This window comes from Panthera pardus, unplaced genomic scaffold, assembly GCF_024362965.1.
Source record: "Panthera pardus isolate Hobbes unplaced genomic scaffold, ASM2436296v1 HiC_scaffold_24, whole genome shotgun sequence".
Classification (NCBI taxonomy): Eukaryota; Metazoa; Chordata; class Mammalia; order Carnivora; family Felidae; genus Panthera; species Panthera pardus.
In genome coordinates, this window is record NW_026526810.1 from 11,843,829 (window position 1) to 11,867,692 (window position 23,864).

At 39.9% G+C, this 23,864-nt stretch overlaps 1 protein-coding gene and 1 non-coding gene across 3 annotated transcripts in view; both read left to right on the forward strand.

Annotated features, from left to right (window-relative positions):
* The window catches only part of LRRK1 (leucine rich repeat kinase 1), a 133,266-nt gene that overhangs the window by 39,977 nt on the left and 69,425 nt on the right, over window positions 1-23,864 (forward strand). For both annotated transcript variants that reach the window (XM_019460087.2, XM_053888776.1), the window contains 4 exons: window positions 6,784-6,947; window positions 15,558-15,729; window positions 18,376-18,555; window positions 18,981-19,129. In XM_019460087.2, the coding sequence (XP_019315632.1) occupies window positions 6,784-6,947; window positions 15,558-15,729; window positions 18,376-18,555; window positions 18,981-19,129 (665 nt within the window). The remainder of the gene's footprint in view (window positions 1-6,783; window positions 6,948-15,557; window positions 15,730-18,375; window positions 18,556-18,980; window positions 19,130-23,864) is intronic.
* Window positions 7,606-7,769, forward strand: LOC128773210 (U1 spliceosomal RNA). The gene has a single exon (XR_008417487.1). It is a non-coding gene; the product is annotated as a U1 spliceosomal RNA (small nuclear RNA).

Genomic DNA, 23,864 nt, shown 5'->3' on the forward strand with positions numbered 1-23,864 from the left:
CTGGTGAGGAATTATCACCGAGGGTCACCCTGGGGGTCACATCACCCTCCACATCCCCCAACCTCTGCATCTTCCCCGAATAAATAAAGGGTTGGATTTCACCGTAATATGACCCAGAGACGAAAACTGCTACTGAGGCTAAAATCCTAGAGTGATAGCTGCAGAGAAAGAAGCATCCTTCCAGCTGAAGGTTGGTGAACCCAGGGCTACAGCAGGTGAGCCCCTGCAGAGCCAGGAGGGTGTCCCCTCCAGAGAGGGACAGCCCCTGCCCTCAGTGCTCTGGCCACCCAGGGACTCGGGGAAGGATGCAGGACAAGGTCCGTAAGCGATCATGACCAGGTCAGTAGCATCCTGAAGTTTACTTTTGTGTGCTTTGCTGTGAACTATGGGTTGAGAGGTATGTCTTTACTTTTTGCTACTCTGTTGATAGAGATGAACGGAATAAAAAAAATCCATAGATGTACAAGTAAAATGTTAGGGTCTTTTCCAGGATATACAGAGGATGCAACAGATTTTGAATGGACAGACAGCATTCTCTTTCCATCATACATGTTTTCTTTGGTGGGGAAGAGAGAATTAAAAATAATATCTATATAACGATAATATATATAATTGTATATAATATATATTATTGATATAATTATACATAATTAAATATATATATGAGAGGCCAACATTTAGAACTTAAAGAATTAAAGTCACTTTCGTATTACTTCTCCATTGTCCTAGATTTGTAGAAGAAAAACAGTAGAGAGAGAATTTTATTCTGATATTTGGGTGCGGAGGGATGACTTAACAAATGTTGTTCTAGAAGAAAAGGTAAAAGACTCTCCTTAGGACTCTCCTTAACGGACTCAGAACCAACAAACAAAGGAGGACTCTCTTTAAGGGGGGAGGTTCATGAGGAACTCTTCGTGTAAGTGATATGGCTTTTAGAGTTGACATCACTCAATCATATTCATGGAATTCTATTTTACTATGTCCCCAAAATAGAAGAGAAGAAAAATTTCCATTCATTTTCCTGCAGTCAGAATACTCTGCATTTCCAAAACCTGAATTGCAGAAATGATATTTAGAGCCTGAATTATTGGCAACCGAAACCATTTCTCCTAGCAATGGCTGAATACGTAGAGCACACAGTGTTGCTGAAAATATTTCTTTTATAAATAGAGTACTACATTGAAAGTGATTCTCGAGGACAAAATAATATTCTCATGCCACAGGCTAAAATACTGTTTTAACCAAATGCTTCTTCACATTCTGAACTTTAATTAGCATCATGTCCAGCATATTTAAATACCAGGCTATGCTGATATTATTGTTTGTCACCAACCAGGAATATGTCCACTATCATTTCACAGCTTACTGTAGATGTTTCCTGTGTTCTTGAATAGTTCTACATGGGCCAAATCCATAACCCTAGCCATCCACTCTATTTGTAGCCTCTCCTCACTAGCTCCTACTTCTAATTAATTGATTCCTAAAATCAAACCAAAAACCAAAATTGTGCTTTTGATTTTCCCTTCTCCTCCTTTATTTGTCTACTGACTTCATTAAGCATATTTATCATGTTAATTTTGCATTAAAAGCAAGTGAGATGCCTGTTTGTAGTGTATGTGAGTATGTATATATTCATGTATATGTATATATATATACATGTATATGTATATGTATATGTATATGTATATGTATATATATGTATATATATATATATAGGGGATTTTCATTGCTCTATAGGAAAATAATGACATTGCAATAGAGAACAAAAAGGAATTTTTTTTTGAAACTGAATCATTCTAATGTTCTACAATTATTTTCCTAGTGGTTTTAGTGACTTATTTGGTATTTTATTGAAATAGGATACATTTTGGGTGTTTATATTTTTAATACGAACTTTACATCTGTATGAACAAAATACTTAGAGCTGTCACATTTTACTGCAGAGAAGAATAGAATTATGGACAATGGCTGATTAACAGGCACAAATCCCTGAATAATCTTGAGTGGTGTAAATACAGTCCTCCGCTTTAAGTTTAAATCAGAAGTCACCAGTTGTCAAATACAGAGCTGTAGTATTTGGGGGGAAAAGTAATATGAAAGTAAATATTTACCTCAAGAAAGGTGTCTGATGGTGGGGAGGAAGGCTTCTGCTTTATTACATCATGAAGTTCTGTATTATTATTTTTTTTTTCAGTGAGAATGTGCTCTTTTATTACTTGTGTAATTTCTTTAAGGTTTAAAACAAAATAGTCATCTATTTCCATTATGGGGAAATAAAGAACAAAAATCTTTTCTAATTCCATTATTAAGTCCACCCCAGCCCATCCTTAATACTAATTATTAGCATTGTGGTCTTTTTTCTTTCAATTTAAATATATGCTAACCATTATTTTTATAATTTCAGGAAATTAAGAGAAGTTGGCAGATTAAATTAAATGCATGCACATTAGTGGATTTTTTCCTGTAATGTCTTTCCAACAATTTGAATGTGCCAGACCCCCCCCCCCCCCGCCGCCCCAGCCCTCAGCATCAGTGACAGTGGACGTGCATTGTCCATGCAACCTAAGAAAATCAGATGCAGAACTGAAAACACCACAACGTTAAAAATTATATAAATAGAATTGAGAAGAGTCTTGGTTCCGATTGCATCATTTACTGCACATATGCTGCATTATTTAAAAATCAAGTTAAAGTAAAATCACCCTTGTAATTTGACATGCACCCTATACCCTAGGTTCTGCCTTCTCAGTGTCACTCAATTGAGGCTCAAAGGTGAACTGTTTTTATTTATGTTCCTAACGTGAACAGAAGAGGTTACTTTATATTTGCTTGTGTACACACACATACCACACACACACACACACACACACACACACACACACACACTCACGCTTGTAATCTACAGAGATAAGGGAAATATTTGTTTAATTTTGAAAGATGGGCAATGACATAATTAAGTGCCCCTCCCGATGGATGTTGCTGCTGTTGATTTTACCTCCTTCTTGCAACCTGCCCATGCTTTTCTCCTCCCAGTCAGCTCTCTGATGTCCCAGGGTCTCTGATGGTAAATAATTAATGGGATAGTTAGCTTGTGTTGGGGAGCAAAGCTGTCTTACTCACAAGTGCAACCACTATACCCTGAGCCGTTTTGTGATTCCTCTTTACAAAAATACACAACCAAAGATCCCCAGTAATCTCCACTCAGACACAGCAATCTTGCATTGGTGTTTTGGGAATGACGCAGATGGTGTGTGATGCTTATCCACTTCCGTGGATTTTTCAGAATGGTCCCTTTGAAGTAGTGAAAGTCATGGCTTAGAATCAGCTGTAAAGACCCTGAACAGTGTCAAGCGCCTTTACTGTAAGCCCTTGTCTTTGCCTTTCTACAGAGCAGGATTTTTCTGCACTGATGGTGGCGCTTACACAGTATGCCATATGGTGGGCCCTGCATTTAGGGTATGATATTTTGATTCACTTCTGTACATTTTGTTACAAAAACAAACAAGCAAACAAAAAAACGTAAATGTGAAGTTGAAAGAATTGAACCATGTACATCCATTACCCACTACCTAAATTCTACCATTAACATTTTCTAAAGTTGCTCTCTCACATTCTATCCGTATTTGTATCCCTGTGTCCATCCATCAATCCAATATTTTCAGTACATTTCAAAGAAAGTTGCAAGCATCTGTACACATCACCCTCAAAATCTTCAGCACTTGTGTTATTAACTACAGTCCAATATTGTTTATAGTGCTTGTGGGTAAAATCCATATAGAGCAAAATGCACAAGTCTTCATTAGACTGTTTGATAAGCTATGAAGTAACAAACAGCAATTTTCTCATGCCCCCGCCCTGGTAAACTTCATGCTTGCCCCTGCCCCCCAGGAACCACCATTCTGATTTTTTTTCACCCATCGATTACAACAGCGTATAAACGGAATCATTTTGTGATCAGTCTTTCACTCAGCATTATGTTTTGAGACTGCCTGTCACTTATTTCATGGATCAGTAGTTCATTCCTTTTTATTGCTGAGTAGTTACTAAACCACCGTAGTTGTTTATCCGTCCTTCTGTTGATGGACACGTGCTATTTACAGCTTGGAAACAGTATGAATGAAGCTGCTATGAACATTCTTGGATAAGCTTTTTAGACATATTTCTCTTGGCTAAATATCTGAAAACAGAATTGCTGGATCATAGGGTAGCTGTATGTTTAGTTTTATAAGAAACCACCAGACTTGTTTCCATTTTACACTCCATTTGTGCCATTTTACACTCCAGCCAATAAAGCATGAGTGTTCTGGTTGCTCCATAATCTCACCAACTATTGTAAGTCTTCTTAAATTTTGGTGATTCTGGTGGGAGTATAGCTGTGTCTGCTTCTGGTTTTAATTAGCATCTGTCTGATAATTAGTGATATTGAGCCTTTTGAATATTTTTAATATCCTCTGCTGTTCCAATCTTTGCCCATTTTTAATTGGGCTGTCCTTTATTACTGAGTTTTGGAATCATTTTTGTATTCTGGATACCATTCTATTTTTTTCTTGATTTACGTTTGGTAAATATTTTCTTCCAGTATACAAGTTGCCTTTTCACTTTTAAATGGTAGCTCAATCTTCTGATGAGCAGAAGTTCTAAAATTTGGTGAAGTCTAATTTAGTAATTTTTCCTATGATGGTTATTGCCTTCTGTGTCCCATCTAAGAAATCTTTACCTACTCTCAAGACATAAATATATTCTCTTATGTCTGTTTTTCTAGAAGTTCCATAATTTTAACCTTTATGTTAGGTCTATGGTCTGTCTCAAATTAATGTGTGGGGGGGGGGGGGCGGGGGTGAGAAGTAGGAGTCCAAGTTTCTTTTTATTCATTGTGGGTGTCCAGTCGTTCCAGCACCATTTTTTGAACAGACTGCTTTTCTCATTGTATTGCTTTGGCACTCTTGCAAAAATCAATTGAATGTACAAGTATGGGTACATTTCTCAATTCTCTATGCCGTTCCATGGGTTTATTTGTCTATACTGGTACCACAATGCCTTTATTACTGTAGCTTTATAGTAAGTCTTGACATCACATGGTATCTATCTTCCAGGGCTGTTCTTTTTCAAGATTACTTTGGATATTTAAAATCCTTTGAATTTCCATACAGATTTGAAGATCAGATTGTTAATTTATACCCCCCAAAACCTATTAAAATTATGGCTGGGATTTTATTCAATCTGTAGATAAAATTGAGAAGAATTGACCTGCTAATAATATTGATTTTTCTAATCCATGAACATGGAATGTCTTTTCATTTATAGAGGTCTCCCCATCTTTGGTTAAATTTGTTTCTAAGCGCATAATTGTATGTTATTATAAATATATATTTTTTTAGTTGTCCAAATGTTAGCTGGTATAATATGATTCACTTCTGTGATATGAGAGTTTGGAAGCCAACCTTGCCCTGCATTATTTTCACATGAGAAGAAGCTTCTTTTATTCATTCCTTCAAAGAGGTAGCAGAGAGATGGAGGAGGTTCACCCTAGCCTGAGAGCTAGGGGTCCAAACTTCAGTTCAGGTTTGCCTTTTACTGACTATGTGAACTTGGCCAAGCATGGTAGGATTCTCCCCCTATTTCATTCAACACATTCAGAACATAACTCCTCATTCATTGTGGTATTTTCAGTAATATTTATAGAGGTAAAACTTTTAACTCTGATTCACTTGCGCATTTGGAAATCTGGTAGAAGCCTTGAATTTTCTCCTCAGAAAAATGTACACACACACACATGTGCATGTGCGTGTGCACACGCACACACACACACACACACACACACACACACACACACAGAGTTTTGTGTCCAATTTAGGATGTTCAGGCAACCTCAGAAGGCTGTTCATCAACCTTTGGGGTCCACAAAACCCCTGTTCTAAAGGGAGAGCTCAATGAGGGTAGGAGCTGACTTCCTTTACTTATACATCTTCAGCACCCAGTATGGTGCTCAGCCAATCATGACTGCTCAATGAATGCCCCATCATTGCTGCAACATGCCTTCTGCAAAGCTCGCCATTTTTCCCAAGTAGCACAGCCAGTGTCACAATTAGAGGACAGCAAGATATTGCCTGATGGATGAGCCACATTTCAGATAAATAGACTGGCAGAGTCAAGAGATATCTTAGGGACACCCTGGGCCAGTCACACTAGTGGCCCAAGGGCGTCCCAAGGCCTAGAGTTTCAGAGGATCACCAAGATCAGAATGTGGCATATTTGTGCAGGGGTAAGTATGGATGAGGGCTGCTGATTCTAAATCCCACACACTTAGTGGGGTTTTCTAGGCAGAGTGAGTATAAATTTCCAAATCCTGAATATTAGACCTGCCTTTCTTCCACCACTAGATACTATACCCCTGTGAGGGAAACAGAAGGGGAACAATTTGGCTGGACTTTCAGCTCTCCCACCAAACCCCTACTTTTCTGTCGCTGTCAGTGAGATCAGCCTGGCAGTTCCCAGCCAGGCAGCTGCCATAGGTGCCCTGGATCCACTCCACGGCAGGACAGTGTTGCTGCACAGACAGCCTGACTCAGCACCAGCCCCAGACAGAAAGTCCCTCCCACAGGGCTGCAGATCCCAGGGTCTGCTGTCCTTGGTGACACTGGCATTATTTCAGGGCAACCCTTTTCTCTTCCTAAAGCCCCAGATTTATTTCACGGAGAGCTCATCCTGCTCTCCTCTCCGTGATTCCCATGAGCGGCACTGGCAAGTGATGGTGACATTGTGTGTGTGCTTCCGTCCACTCAGGTGCTGGGGACATGGGCAGCAAACCGTCCACACCAGGCAGTGACCCCACAGCACGGTGCCCGGGGACGGAGGGCATTCACGCCGCATACAAGCAAGGAGACCCCAGCAGGGCCCGGCACTTGCTCCGGGAGGCTTGTGATGACAGCACATCCCAGCTGGAGAAGGTAGGGTCAACGCCGGCTCCTTCAACCAGACTGGGGATCTGGCTTGGGTGAAGGTTATCATTCAGATTATTTCCTTGTTATCCTCTAATCATAGTGGGGATTTTTTTTTTAACCTCATTTCACATGTAAACTTAATGGCTGCCAGTCTTGTCAAGCCAGTTCTCAGCCTGCCACTATCTATGCACACCCTTTCACCTTACCAGTAACTGAAATGTGAACAACAAAAGGCCAGTCTGAAGGTTTAATGTACTGTATTCCTCTACATTTCTTTTCCATTATGAAATAGCGCAAGCTAACAAGAAAATTTAGAAAAATGTAAAAGTAGAGAGGAAAAGAATAAGAAAGTAACCATATTCCTAATGCAGCCAAACAGTCCCACTTAACAATTTCATTATATTTTTCTCTCCATTTGCTGATCTGTGCGTACATTGTTGTTTCTAACAGAGATAAAGTCATTTTGTGTATATAGTTTTGCATGCTGCTTTTTCTCACCTAATATTATATCAAGCATTTTCCATATGATTATAAATTCGTGTGTGCTTTAAAGCAAGAAAGGTGTTTACACTTCACTTTAACTGGTGAAATGTTGAAACCGGTAGACTTGGTTAAGCTGTGTGTAACACCCAGAGCAACCACTTTAAAAACTATACAAAGAGGTACACTTACCTGGCACGGGAGATACCATGATCACGAAGATGGTTTTCCCAGGGTGAGGCTCATCCATTGCACTCCAGATGTGCTGACCCCTGCGATTTCCCTAAATGTGGGAAACTGGACTACGTAATTTGTGGTAGTGGGGGACTGCGTTCGCACTTTCCCCTGAAAAGAAACAAAACAAAACCATACAAAGAGGTATACTCAAAAACACTATTGACCAATCAAAATGGGATTTGAAAAATGTTTAAGAAGCTCACAGGAAGACAGGAAAATAATCAGAAAAATGAAAGAGTAAACAAAACAAAACAAAGAAATGCATGGCAGACCTTAGCTTTAATATGTAAGTAACTATATTAACATAAATTTTCCAAAAACATAAACTTGAAGAGACTGCAGAGTAGATCAAAATAAATAAATAAAAGGGGCACCTGGGTGGCTCAGTCGGTTAAGTTGCCAACTTCAGCTCAGGTCATGATCTCGCGGTCAGTGAGTTCAAGCCCCATGTCGGGCTCTGTGCTGACAGCTCAGAGCCTGGAGCCTGTTTGGGATTCTGTGTCTCCCTCTCTCTGACCCTCCCCCGTTCATGCTCTGTCTCTGTCTCAAAAATAAATAAACGTTAAAAAAATAATAATAATTAAAAATAAATAAATAAATAAATAAATAAATAAATAACCATGAGCAGCTATATTCTGCCTATGGGAAACTCACTTCAAAGAGGATATATGTGGGTTGAAAGTAAATGGATAGAAAAAGTTATACCATGCAAATATTAATCAAAAGAAAGGAGTGGCTAAGTATCAGATAAAATAGACCTCAGACTAAAGGAAGTTGCCATGGACAGGGAGGAATATTTCATAACGTTGAAGGAGTCAGTCCATCAAGAAGACATAGCAATCCTAAATGTGCATGCACCAAACAACAGAGCTGTAAAATATGTGAAACAAAAACTGACATAACTGAAAGGAGAACGAGATAAATCCACAATAATAATTGGAGACTTATAATTTGACACAACTCTCAACAAATGATAGAACAACTAGGCAGAAAATCAGTAAGGATACAGAACTTCACACCATCAGCCCACAGAATCAAACTGACATTTATAAAACATTCCACGCAACAAGAGCAGAATGCACATTCTTTTCAAGTGTCCACAGAGCATATCTCTAGATAGACTGCACATCCTAGGCCATAAGATAAACCTCATCACATTTAAAAGAATTAAAATCAGACAGAATATGTTCTCTAACTTCAGTGGAATCAAACTGGAAATTAATAGCAAAAAGATAATAGGAAAATCTCCAAGCACCTGGAAACTAACCACAAACTTTTAAATTACCCATGGATCAGAGACAAGGTCTCAAGGGCAATTTAAAAAATACTTTTAACTGAACAAAAATGAAAATACAACATGTCAAAATTTGTGGGATGCAGCTAAGGCAGTGCAGAGAGGGAAATTTATAGCACTAACTACTTACATTAACAAAGAGGAGAAGTCTCAAATTAATGATCCAAAACTTCCACCTAAAGGAGCTATAAGAAGAGCAAAATAAATCCAAATCAAGTGGGAGAAAGGAAATACTAAAATTAAGAGTAGAAAAATGATGAAATTTAAACAGAAAAACAATAGAAAAAGTCAGTGAAAAAAAGGTAATTTTTTGAAAAGATCAACAAAATTGACAAACCTCTAGGAAAACTAACATAGAGACAAGAGAAAAATATCTAATATCAGGAAGGAAACAAGGAATGGCACTACATACCCTACAAATATCAAAAGGATTGTAAAGGAACAACTTTATACACATAAATTTGACAACTTAGATGAAATGGACCAATCCTGGAAAAGTACAAACTATAACTCACCACTATAAAATACGTACATGATTTTAATAGCCCTTTAACTATTAAGGAAATTCAATTCACAAGTTAAAACCTCCTAAAAAGAAATCTATAAGGGGGCCTGGGTGGCTCAGTCAGGTAAGCAACAGACTTCGGCTCAGGTCATGATCTCATGGTTCATGGGTTCAAGCCCCACATTGAGCTCTGTGCTGACATGACAGCTCAGAGCCTGGAGCCTGCTTCAGATTCTGTGTGTGTGTCTCTCTCTGCCCCTCCCCTGCTCATGCTCTCTCTCTGTCTCTCAGAAACAAACATTTTAAAAAATTTAAAAAAAAAAAAAAAAAAAAAAAAAGAAATCTATAGACCCAGATACCTTCATGGGAGAATTCTACCAAATGTTTAAAAAAGAATTAACACCAACTCTACGAATACTTTTCAACACTTCTTTCAACACTTCTATGAGTCCAATATACCTGATACCCAAACCAGACAAAGACAGTACAAAACAGAAAAGTACAGACTGAGCCATCATGAATATAGATGCAAAAATTCTTAACATATTACAAATAGATTTCAACAATATATGAAAAGAGTTAAACACCATGATCAAGTGGGATTTATTCTAGAGATACAAGACTAGTTCAGTAAAGTACTCAATAATCAGCCAATATAATCCTCCATATTAATAGACTGCTACAGACTGAATGTGTCCCCCCAAAATGCCTATGTTGAATAAAGTGATGGTGTTTGGAGTTGAGGCTTCTGGAAGGTGATTAGGTCATAACGCTGGAGCTCTTATGAATGGGGTTAGTGCTCTTATTAAATAGATCCCACAGACCTCCCTAGCCCTATTCTGCCATGTAAGACAGAAGAGATCAGTCACTAGGAGGAAGGCCCTCATCTGACCACATTGGCACCATAATCTCAAACATCCAGCCTCCAAAACTGTAAGAAATAAATTTTTGTTATTTTTCTGCCACTCAGTCTGTGGTATTTTGTTATATCAGTTTGAATGGATTAAGGCTTAAAGTGAAGAAGAAAAAATCACATTATCATATCACTTGATGCAGAAAAAACATTTGACTAAATTTAATACCCTCATGATAAAAACTCTTAGAAAATTAAGAATGGAGGGGAGCTTCCTCAGCCTGATGAATATCTACAGAAACCTACAACAAACTTCATACCTGATGGTGAAAGACTGATTTACCCCTAAATTGGGAATAAGACAAGGATATCTATTCTCAATAGATAGTTTTATTTGAGAATAATTATATTAAATTATATTCAATATATTACTGGGAGTTCTGGCCAATGTAGTTAAGACAAGAAAATGAAATAAAAGGCATACACATCTGAAAGAAAAATAAAACAATCTCTTTTTGCAGGTGACATGACAGTCTACATAGAAAATCCAAAAAAGAAATTATCCATAAAAGAAAAAATTGACAAATTAACAACTTTTGCTTTGAGAAAGACCCTGTTAAGAGAGAGAAAAGATAAGCTACAGGCTTGGAGAAAATACTTGCAAATCACATATCTGACAAAGGACTCATCTCTGATTCATACATAAAAAATCTCCCAACATTCAACATAAAAGGCAAACAATCCAGTTAAGTAATGTAGGAAATAGATGAAGAAACATCTTGTTGAAGAGTATATACAAATGGCCAATAAATCCATGAGAAGATGTTCAACATCATTAACCGTTAGGGAAATGCAAATTAAGACACAATGAAATATAACTACATATTGATTAGAATGGCCAAAATTAAAAAAAATAGAATGCCAAATTCTGATGAGGATGTAGAGAAACTATCTCTCATTCATTATGGTGAGAATATTTCCATTCCGGAAAATAGTTTGGCAGTTTCTTTAAAAACAAAAACACATAGGGGCGCCTGGGTGGCTCAGTCAGTTAGGCGGCCGACTTCGGCTCAGGTCATGATCTTGCAGTCCGTGAGTTCTAGCCCCGCGTCGGGCTCTGTGCTGACAGCTCAGAGCCTGGAGCCTGCTTCATATTCTGTGTCTCCCTCTCTCTGACCCTCCCCTGTTCATGCTCTGTCTCTCCCTGTCTCGAAAATAAATAAACGTTAAAAAAAAAAAAAATTAAAAAAAAAAAACAAAAAAAACAAAAACAGACTTACATTATGACCCAGCAAGTGCACTCCTGAGCGTTTAACCTAGGGAAATGAAAACATGTGCGCGCAGAAATCTGTGCATGATTTGTTCTTAGCAGTTCTACTTGTAATAGGAACTAGATACTACATAAAACTCTTAGCAGATGAGTGGTTATACATACAATGGAATATAATATAAAAGTATACTACACATATATAAAATGTAATATATAGTATAAATATATTAAAATATAAATATACTAAGTAACACAAAGAAACTCTTTGAAATATGCAGCCATTCAGGTGGATCTCAAGGGCATTAAGCTGAGCAGGATATTAAAAAAAAAAACAATCTCAAAAGGTCACATTCTGTATGATTCCATTCGTATATAAACATTCTCAAAATGGCAAAATTATAGAGATGGAAGAGACATTTGTGGCTGCTGGGGTTAGTGATGGTGGAGGGCAGTAAGGTGAGTGTGACAGTAAAGTGGGGGAGGGGAGGCTGGAGAGACTGGTCTCACAATGGAGTAGTTCTGTATCTTTTTTTTTTTTAAGTTTTTTAGTGTTTATTTTTGAGAGAGAGTGGGGGGGAGGGGCAAAGAGAGAGGGAGACACAGAATCTGAAGCAGGCTCCGGGCTCCAAGCTGTCAGCACAGATCTCGATGCAGGGCTCGAACCCACAAACCATGAGATCATGACCCAAGCCTAAGTCGGATGCTTAACCGGCTGAGCTACTCAGGCACCCCGGAGTAGTTCTGTATCTTGATCACAGTGGTGTTTGCACAAGTGCAGAATGATATACCCACATTGTACTAACATCAAATTACTGGGTTTGATCTTGAAGTACAGTTGTGTAAGGTGTCACCATTGGGGGAAACTGAGTTAAGGAAACATGGATGCTCCTCAAGACTGTCTTTGCAACTTCCAATGAGTGTCTACTTCAAAGCAAATAGAAAAAAAAAAAAAAAATAAGTGAAGTCTAATTCCACTTTTATAACATTTAAAAACTGGCCAAGAATGAATCTGTGGTGTTAAAAGTCAGGATAGTGGTTATTCCAGGTAGGACAGTGACTAGAAGGGGGACTTTGGAGCACAGATAATCTTAGGTTCCGAGGTCTGGATGTCCATCACATGAATGTGCTCATTTGTAACAGTTCATGAAACTGAACACACAATTTGTGTCCTTTTCTGTAGGTGTGTTATATGCCAATAAAAGTTATAATGACTGCAGATGCCTGGGTGGCTCAGTCGGTTAAGCATTCGACTTCAGCTCAGGTCATGATCTCAAGGTTCATAAGTTCAAGCCCCGTGTCAGGCTCTGTGCTGACAGCTCAGAGCCTGGAGCCTGCTTTGGATTGTATGCCTCCCTCTGTCTGCCCCTTCCCTGCTCGTGCTCTCTCTTTTTGTCTCAAAAATAAATAAACATTAAAAAAAATTTTTTTTTTTTAATTTTTTTTTCAACGTTTTTTATTTATTTTTGGGACAGAGAGAGACAGAGCATGAACGGGGGAGGGGCAGAGAGAGAGGGAGACACAGAATCGGAAACAGGCTCCAGGCTCCGAGCCATCAGCCCAGAGCCTGACGCGGGGCTCGAACTCACGGACCGCGAGATCGTGACCTGGCTGAAGTCGGACGCTTAACCGACTGCGCCACCCAGGCGCCCCCAAAAAAAAAAAAAATTTTTTTTTTTAAAGTTACAATGACTAAAGTAAAAAGAGTTTGGTTTCATGTGGGACTACCCATGTGTTGATATGGATGAACATGTTCTGGAAGGCTGTGTAAAAGCACTTTCCTTTGCAAAAAGGTCATTGGGAAGTAGAGGTATGGAGGGAGGCCTCCTTTTTTATTTTATACTTTTCTGTGCTATTTGAATTAAAATAAATACACGCTATAGAGCCTCTGCGCTGTCTCCAGCCAGAGTGCCAGCCCTGACCTTTCCTGCCTTCTGGTTCCTCTTGGCTTCAGGCTGACTCCTAGGAAATTACCACTTCATGAGGATGGGGCTTTTAAGCCTCCAACCCACTAGCGTCTAGACAGCTGTTGGTTGTGTGCAGTGAATCATTTAATCAATCCCTGTGGTTTTTCTCCCTAATGCAAGTGCTTTCCTGGAATGGCAGGCCTCCCGGGCCCCACCCCGGGCAGATTGGCAGGCCAGTGGGTTTTGCTTTTTCGGTCATATTGAATGAGTATGTCACGTCACCAGCTCATTCACTCTCCTTCAGAGCCCAGGCCTCCCTCCAGGTCCCACAGTTCCTGGGAAGTCTTGGGTAGAATGGGGAGAACATAGGTTTGGGGCTAGACAGACCCCAGTTCAAATCCTGGATAGTTCTGCAGACTGTAAATTCCCTCGCTGTGGGCAAGCCTTCATTTCCTCACCCACAGGATGGAAATACAGTGTGAAAATAAATAAAAGAAACCTCACTTAAACTGGAGTCTGGAAGCCCTGAAGGGGAGTTCTCACGCACTATCACTCACCTTCAGAAGCAAACCCTGCATTCTCCAAGGAGGCTTACTTACCACACCGCAGCTGGAGGAAGGAAGAATTTCTCCTTGCCCAGCAACAGCCCAGCCAATGGGAACTCAGTGAAACACCCTCCCAGCTTCTTCCTTTTTCCCTTGTAAAAGTAAGCCCCTCTCTTCTGTTCTCCAGACTTGGCTATGGTTCACTGTAGTTGGCTTGTCCTGAATTGCAATTCCTCTGCTATTCCCAAATAAACCCATTTTTCAGGTAAAATAAATGGCTCTTTACTTTTTAATTTTAAGTTTATTTATTTATTTTTGAGAGGTAAGGGGGAGGAGGAGCAGGAAGAGAGAGCATCCCAAGCTGTGAGAACAGAGCCTGACGTGGGGCTCTATCCCACAAACCGCAAGATCAATACCTGAGCCGAAATCCAGAGTCAGACACTTAACTGACTGAGCCACCCAGCCACCCCAGGCTCTTTTCTTTTTTTAAGATCAACAACAGATACAGTCCTCACAAGACTGTTATCGGGATGAAGTGTGACCATGTAAATAGGATGTTCAGTGCATGATAAGAGCTTAATATATCTGTCCCCATCCCTGGGATTCTGTTGACCCATCCCTGTCCATCTCACCCTACAGTGACTCCGAAAGCACAGGTTTCCTAACCTGTTCAGCAAGCAAAATGTGCTCTTTCATGCCGCGGATTGGTTCTGGCACCCTCAGTGCTCATCCCAGCTTCTTACACACAGTACGTCCTCAGTAAATGTCAGTGATGGCACAGACTGCCTCAGTTCCAACGTGGGTTCTGTGTGCACCTCCTTGAACACCGCTGATGCCCAAGTCCATGGGGAATAGTCAAGTTCCAGGAGGACTTCACGTTTCAGTAATGCAGTCACACCCTGCACATGCCAATCCAGCATTCTTTTGGCAGCCCCAGTGAGCCCATGAAAAGCCAAGGCCATTTTTATAGTCTTTGAAAGCCATTTTCTAGCTGTGTGATCACAGGCAAGCTACAAAACCCCTCTGAACCTCCACGTCCTTGTCCATGTATTAGTATCCTGCCTCAGATGGGGATATTCACATGGTCCCCATCCTCGTGAAGCTCATGGCAGCTTATGCTGTCCCAAAGAAACAGAATGGGAGCCACATTTATATCAAGTTGTCTAGCAGTCACATTCAAAAAGGAAATAGAAACAGATGAAATATTAACCGTATATTTTATTTAATCCAAATGTATTAAAGATCATTTCAACACGTGATCAATATAAAAATTATTGACGAGGTCGTTGACAGTTTTGGACTGAGTCTTTGAAAATTGCATGTGATTTTATGCTCCCGGCTCCTCTCACTTTGCGTGAGCCCTCATTGCAAGTCCCCAACACCCACATGCGACCCATAGTGCCGTCCCAGACAGCACAGCCCAGTCTTGCCCACGGACTTGGCGAGGCATTTCGAGTTGATTCTCTTGGTACTTCCTAACAGCACCCAGCTCCCCAAAGTCCTATTGTTCCTGCTCTGTTTTGACCAGGGCCGGCTCCTGAGCATCTCAGCGGCCTATGGGGATCTGGAGACTGTCCGATACCTTCTCACCGAGAGACGGGTGGAGCTGCCCACGGAGCCCACCGATGACAACCCAGCTGTGGTGGCAGCGCATTTTGGGCACACTGACGTCGTGCAGGAATTGCTTGAATCTTTGCCAGGTAAATGCCAGGGTGTGAGTTTCTTGGCTACCTCTCAGGACACCCTCTTCTTAGGAATCAGATCGGCATTCGGGGGGGGGGGGGGGAGGCGGGGGAGGGCTTCCCCTCCAAATGCTGGTTTCTTCACACTTTTAACTAAGCAGGAGCTCCAGAAATCTGGGGCATCAAACTGACAACCAAAGTCAAAGCTGCCTGCCAATGGCAACACCACATCCCACATCTCACTCCCTTTAGCTCAGGAGGTAAATGTTCTCATGCCATATTTGATAAGGAATGTGGATCTACGTCCCTTTTTTAAAAAAATTGAAAGGTTATATTCTTTAAAGCAGTTTTAGATTTTCAGAAATACTGATTTGAAACGACAGGGAATTCCCATATACCTCCCTGCAAAAAGTTCCCCTGCTATTTTTACTTTGTATCAGTGTCATACATTTGTTACAACTGAGGAACTTGAGAGACATGGAGACTTTCAAAAGGTGGTCCTGGCTCTTTCAGAGCTCCTGGTCAAGCCGAGGAAATCAAAACAGAACGGAGTAACTCCGTGCAGTGTAACTGTGCTGAGGTTGAAGTATTTACACAGTGGTCTGTGTAAATACACAGACGCGAAGGGAATGGCTTGTCTGGGCGCAGGACAGGGTCTTCATAAGGAGATGACATCTGAGCTGGGTTTTGCAGGGTGAGTAGGAGTTTAGTTGGGAGACAAGAGAAGGAAGGGCTGAGGTTGCCTACTTTTGCAGAGAAGGGGCCTGAGCATGGCTGGACCTGAGCATTGTTTTCAGCTGCTCTTGGGGCATCCTATCTTCAACTCAACTAGAGACAGAGTTGCTGAGGACTGAAGGAGTCTAGAGCATTGTTCTGGAACCTGCAGGAAGTGCAGAGATGGGCGGAACAGTGTGTGTGTGTCCCTGTGAATTCCCAAACTGGAGGGGAGGGCAGCCATTGTTAGGAGTAATGTAAGACCAGAAGACACACAAGACACAACTAGAGAACAAGGGAGGGTTTGAGAAGAGGAGATTCGAGGCTCGCAGGGGGTGGGTACATCATTATGTAATTTCTGGTCTCTGTAGCTGAGCAGAGATAGCACAAGGGAGGAAGAGGCCAGATGGAGACCAAAATGGGGCTCTCTCTGAGTATCACTGGATTGGGACTTCAGAAAATACATGTGGGGGTTTCATATGGTTCAGAAAGAACCCTTTGGTTTCATGTGTTTAAACCTTTTAGTTTTGCATGGCTTAATCCTTGACTTTGCCATTTACTGTGGGACATTTGGCAAGTTCCCAGACCTCTCTGAGCTTTGAGTTCCTCATTCGAAAATCATAGCTTTGAAATATAGCCTGATACAGCTTCCTAAGACTGGTGTACATCCATCCTCAACAGCAGTTAGCAGCATGATGACTGGATTTCTCATCTCTAGATATCCTGGCGGTAAATGAGTTAGGGATCCCTTGTCAATATGTGTTCAAATACCACCTCCTTTGAGTTGTTAATTCTAGTTACCAGAGGGAGAAGACGGGACATTTATTTACCATCTGCTGTAGCCCAGGCACTGCACTGGATGCCCTTTGTGCTGAATCTTCATTTCTTCCACCCCCTCCTCACCCCTATGTCCTGGTCAATTTCTTACCATGGAGGGGAGGGTCCCCATCTCCATGCTTGGGACCACTTTGGTTCCTAAGGACTTTCAGCCTCTGGAAATGAGACAATGTTATAGTGCACTTGGCAAGTGTCAATGTGGAAGATGAGATCATTTTTCCATGGCAGCTACATCTAAAAGGCATTGCATTCCTTTGAACTTGAAGATATTGTAACACTTTAGCCCACACTGTCTCTGTTCATTCAGTGGACTAAATGTTACTTCATTCGGGAATTAAGTAGGTGGTTCTTGCAGGGAGTAATTCTCAAAATTCTAGGCTGGATAGTTAGATCTATTTCTTTCATCACAGCTTTTTTCTTTTCATTTATGAAAGTAGTATATGTGTCTTACAGATATTTTAGAAATGCAGTAAAGTGTTAGTACTCTAAAAACATGATGACATATAATGAGTTAGAATGTTTTGAGCCAGGCACTTGACATACATTATGTCATGCAACCCTCATGTTAAACTTGGGAGGGTGAGTGTTATTATTCCCATTTTAGCAATGGGTAAACTGAATCATGGAGAGGCAAAGAAATTTGTTTTAAGATTACACCGCTGAAATGTTTTAACCCTAAGCTGCCTGTCTCCAAAGCCCGTGTCCCTGTATGTAATGCTATTGATGGGGATGGGGATGGGGAGAAGGATGAGGGGAATAATGGTCATAATCCCACTACCCAGAGTCAAAGCTGCAACACTGGGATGGTACCTTTTAGTCTTACTTCACACATACATTTTTTTTTTTTATTCAGTTATAATTACACTATATATGCTGTTTCAAATGCTGCTTTTTCTCCTTTGGCATTATGTGATGAGCAAGTGGGTTTATAATGATGTGGGAAAGTGTCCCATGCAATTCAGAGGGACTGTTCCAGAAAGCAGCATCAACCTGACAGAAGGCACTTTCAGCTAGAGACAGGCCAGCTCTATCAATGGTCCAAGGGGACATGGGAGTGGGAAAAACCAGAACCCTTCAGTGACACTTTCCCTTTGTCCTGTCATCTCCTCCCAGGTGCCTGCAGCCCCCAGAGGCTGCTGAACTGGATGCTGGCCTTGGCTTGCCAAAGAGGGCATCTGGGGGTGGTGAAGCTCCTGGTCCTGACACACGGGGCCGACCCGGAAAGCTACGCTGTCAGGAAGAACGAGTTTCCTGTCATTGTGCGCTTGCCCCTCTATGCAGCCATCAAGTCAGGTGGGTCCCCCAGCCAATCCTGCCCATGGGAAGCCTCAAAGTTTCCAGATGTGGGATGGTGGCTTCACCCTCACTTATAGCTCTTAAAGAGCCTGTATGGAGACATTTGAAAATTCCATTATTTGCCTCTTTTTCAAGATGTCTGCACCTTCCCTCATTTGCCCCACTCACCCCTGCAAGGGGATTTCAGTGACAGGGACCAACTGTGGCAAATGGGACTGTAGTAGGAGGCACACCACAGGTCAGGGTCCCACAAAAAGTCTCTCACTAACAGGAATTTGACGCCTCAAGGGAAGTAGTAGAGGAGCTCTACCAGCACAACTACCCTTTGCGTTCCCATTTCACATATTAGCGTCTGCCATTTTGGACAGCTGTGCCACACTCTACATATGAATGACCTTAGCTTCCCATTTTCTGTCCTTTAGGAAATGAAGACATCGCCATATTCCTGCTTCGGCATGGGGCCTTCTTCTGTTCCTACATCTTATTGGACAGTCCTGACCCCAGCAAACATCTCCTCAGGAAGTACTTCATTGAGGCTAGCACCTTGTCCAGCAACTGTCCGGGAAAAATGGTGAGTTGTCCCTGCCTATGGATGAATGGATAAAGAAGAAGTGGTACATATATATGATCGGATACTTTTCAGTCACAAGAAAGAGGGACATCCTGCCATTTTCAACTAGATGGATAGACTTTGAGGACATTGTGCTAAATGAAATGAGTCAGACGCAGAAAGGCAAATACTGTATGATCTTATTTATGTGAGGAATCAGAAAAAGCCAAACTCATAGAAACTCAGAGTAGATGCTTTGCCGGGAGCTGGAGGGTGCAGAAAATGTGGAGATGTTGGTCACACTCTATAAACTTCACTTATAAGACAAAGAAGTTCTGCAGATCTAATATACAGCTTTGTGATTACAGTTAATAATACTGTATCATATACTTGAAAGTTGCTGAAAGAGTAAATCCTAAATGTTCCACCCCAGAAAAGAAATGATGATTAGGTGACATGATACAGGTGTCAGTTAACACTATGGTGGTAATCATTTTGCAACATATAAGTGTATTAAGTCAAGTTGTACACCTTCAACTTACCCAATATTATATGTCAATTATATCTGAATTAAACTGGAAAAACATGCAGAATGTGGTTTTAGTTAGTTTTCCATTGTAATAACAAAAAATCATGTTACGTTACTTCCATTATCATCAATTTGGCTTTTATTTTTTTTTAATGTTTATTTATTTATTTTGAGAGAGAGAGAGAGAGAGAGAGAGAGAACAAGTAGGGGAGGGGCAGAGAGAATCCCAAGTGGGCTCCACACTGACAGTGCGGAGCCCAACTGGGGGCTCGATCCCACGAACCATAAGACCATGACCTGAACTGAAATCAAGGGTTGGATGCTTAACTGACTGAGCCACCCAGGTGCCCCCAATTTGGCTTTTTAAATCTAGCAATGTGGCTAAAAGCCATTCTTTTAAATACATGCCTGAGATGCTTAGGTGGCAGTTAAGGTCAGTTAAGGTCAGTTAAGGTCAGTTAAGCATCTGACTCTTGATATTGGCGCAGGTCATGATCTCACAATTTGTGAGATCAGGTACCACATCAGGCTCTGTGCGAACAGTGCAGAGCCTGCTTGAGATTCTCTCTCTCTCTCTGCCCCTCCCCCACTCGCTCTGTCTCTCTCTCTCTCTCTCTCTCAAAATAAATACATAAATAAGCATACATAAATAAATAATCAAACAAACAAATAAATAAATGTATCGAGTAAATGCAGCTTAGTTGCCTCCGCCCTTTTCCTGTTGGTGGACATTTGGGTTATTTCTCGGCTTTGCCCCTTGTAATACAGCCTGGTTTTCTAGGATATTTGCTTCTGTAGATCTAAATCCTAAAAGTGGATCACTTTCTCAAAAACCTATGGGGATTCACACTTTCACCAACATTATATGGGCAATCTCTGTTCCCTTGGCTCTAGATATCCAGAAGCCTTTTAATTTTCATCAGTCTGTTGGATGAAAATGTGAGCTCCTTGTTTTTTTGTTTGTGTGTGTTAATTTTTTTAATGTTTATTTACTTTTGAGAGAGAGAGACAGAGCGTGAGCAGGGGAGGGGCAGAGAGAGAAGGGACACAGACTGTGAAGCAGGCTCCAGGCTCTGAGCTGTCAGCACAGAGCCTGTCGTGGGGCTTGAAATCACGGACCATGAGACCATGACCTGAGCCGAAGTCAGATGCTTTACTGACTGAGCCACCCAGGCGCCCCTGAGAGCTCCTTGTTTTACTGGCCACGCTATTATTATTAACAATATCAAACATTTTGTCATATCTTTATGAGCTATTTGCATTTCCCCTCATTCACATTAGTTGCTTGTTACTATTTGTTGATTATTTTCCTAAAGGGTTGGTCATCTCTTCTCATCTTGGAGGACCTTTTGTATATCAGATTTTAAACGTTTTTTAATCATACATATTGCCAATATTTTCTCCAATTCCTTATTTTTCTTTTTTGTCTGTTATCTTTTGTGATAACAAAGATACAAGAATATGTAATCAGGTATGTCTTTTTCTTATGGCATCTGGGTTATATAAGAAAGTCATTCCCACCTCAATTTTATATAAATATTCTCCTCCTGGGGTATCTTGTAATATTTTTATTCTTTTATTTTTTATATTTTAAGCTTTAATTTTTGTGATATGTATTTGTATGTGTGGTATGAGGGAGGGAATCTAGCTTTCACCTTTGCTAGATGGATGTTCAGTTATTCCAGCACAATCTTTTAAATAGAACTTTCTTTTCCTTCTGAATTGAGATGTCACCATGGCTATTTTCCCCAGGATCTATCTGTATGGATTTTGGGATTCTCTGTACTGGTCCACTGGCCTGTTAATCTATTTCTAGGTAAATGCCATACTTTTTTAATAATAGACATTTTTTTTTTTTAGTCTTACAGCCTATTAATGCATATTTTCTACTTGCTATTTGGGTTTTTTCTTTGAAAATATATTGACTGTTATTACACATTTGTTCTTCCCTTTTGTGCATTTCCAGCAATGACTCTGTGTAGCTTTTATGTTCTTTAATGAGATTTTGAATTTTATTTTATATTTTTATTTTTCATACTTTAAAAAGATTTTATAGTTTTATTCATAAAGAACCTGGACCTGTCTTGTTTATTGCTTTTCCCACTATTTGAATAAAATACAATTCTTTTCCATGTCTGTTTTCAACCTGATGTTACTGATATGGAGGAAAGCTCTTTTGTTTATTTATGTTTAATCCAGTCCCTTTACCAACTTCTCTTATTAATTCTAAGTTTTTAGAAGAGTTCTTGAAACTTTTAGGCATGTGATTAAGTTATCTGCAAATTCCAAATAGGTTTGTCTCTCCTTCTCTAATATTTATATAATGCATTTTATTTCATGTCCTGTGGTATCACTAGAAATGTCAAAAGTTGAATCATCATGATAGAGATGCATCTCTCTTGTTCCTGATTTTAAAGGTCTTGTCCTGAGCAATCTGTAGGCATTTGCTGTAGATTTTTGGTATATAGACTGTTGTTATATTTGGGTAGTTTCCATATCTTTTTTTCTGCTTAAGAGTTTTTATTATAAGGGAAGATTGTGGGATTTTGTCAAATTCCTTTTTGGAATTTTTGGCAGCTATTGATACATTCATGAAACTTTTCTACTTTAATTTGTTGATGTAACAAATGATGATGATAAATTTCCCTTTTCATTTATGATGTTGGACAGTTTTACTTTACTTTTTCTCTTTTAAACTTAGGGGCGCCTGGGTGGCTCAGTCGGTTGGGCGTCCAACTTTGGCTCAGTCATGATCTCGCGGTCCGTGAGTTCGAGCCCCACATCGGGCTCTGGGCTGACAGCTCAGAGCGTGGAGCCTGTTTCGGATTCTGTGCCTCCCTCTCTCTGTGACCCTCCCCTGCTCATGCTCTGTCTCTATTTGTCTCAAAACTAAATAAATGTTAAAAAAAAAAAAAAAATTAAACTTAATCAGACCAGCCAGGGATTTATATGTTTTAGTGGTTTTGTCAAAGGACTTGCTAGATTTGTGTATGTATGTATGTATGTATGTATGTATGTATGTATGTATTTAATGGTTTGTTTGTTTCTTATTAATTTTATCTTTATACTAAAATCATCACATCTCCCTCTTTGAATACTGAGTGTTTGTCTTTGAGTATTTTGGGTATTGCGGTGTGAGATTTCCTGGGCTAATCCAGGCTCCAGACTTCACTGCTCTAGGACCTTCATATGGTAACTTTACTTCTCTGTTTTGTTTCCTTATCTGAAAGATAAGAAAGATAAAGAGAGATAAAGTATCTGTCTCAGAGGGATGCTTGACAGTTAAATGTGGTAATATTTGTAACATTCTAAAAACAATGCCTGGCACATGATAAGTACCTAATAGAAAATAGCTATTATTATTGGAGTTCTTTTTTAGATTTACTAAGTTAAATACTTCAGTCTTTTTTTCCCCCTAATTTTAGCTTGTCATTTGCATTATTCAAATATTTTGTGTGCTATCAATTTGTGCTGGCTTTCTTTATCAGAATCTGAAATATACCCATGGATGTACACATAAACATTTATAAAATACATGTTTATGTATTATGTGTATATATGTATTTCCTGCTTCTGATTTTTTTTTCTACCTTGTCACATGGTTCTATAAGTTTTTGCTTCATATGCCTGGTTTATGGCTTTAGGACCCATTTTGACTTATTTCATTATGTCAAATAACCGCTTTAATCCTGTTCATGCTTCTATCATTAAAATTGGGATTGTCTGCTCTTCACATGGCCCCAGGACATTATTTTTTTTTTTTGAATCAACCTTTTATAAGTTTTCCCAGACATTTATCTTCAGTTTTTTGATTGTCTTAGGTGTATTTTATAAACAGCGTTTAGTTTTTAATCCCATCTGAGAGTGTGTCTTTCAGGAATCCACTCAATTCACATTTATGTGGTACCTGTCATACTGACTTATTACTCCCATCTTTTTATATTCTATTCATCGCTATTTCCTTTTAACTGGTCCCTTATTTGCTGGTTTTGTAGTTTTTAAAGAATACCAGGGGTGCCTGGCTGGCTCAGTCATTAGAGCATGCAACTTTTGATCTTGGGGTTGTGAGCTCCAGCCCCACACTGGGTGTAGAGATTACGTAAAAATAAAATTTTTGAAAATAAATAAATAACATAAAGAATACCAATATTCTTATCAATAGTAAATGTACAATAAATGTTAAAGATTAACCTCATGTTGTAAAGGAAATAGTCACCATCCAGCCTC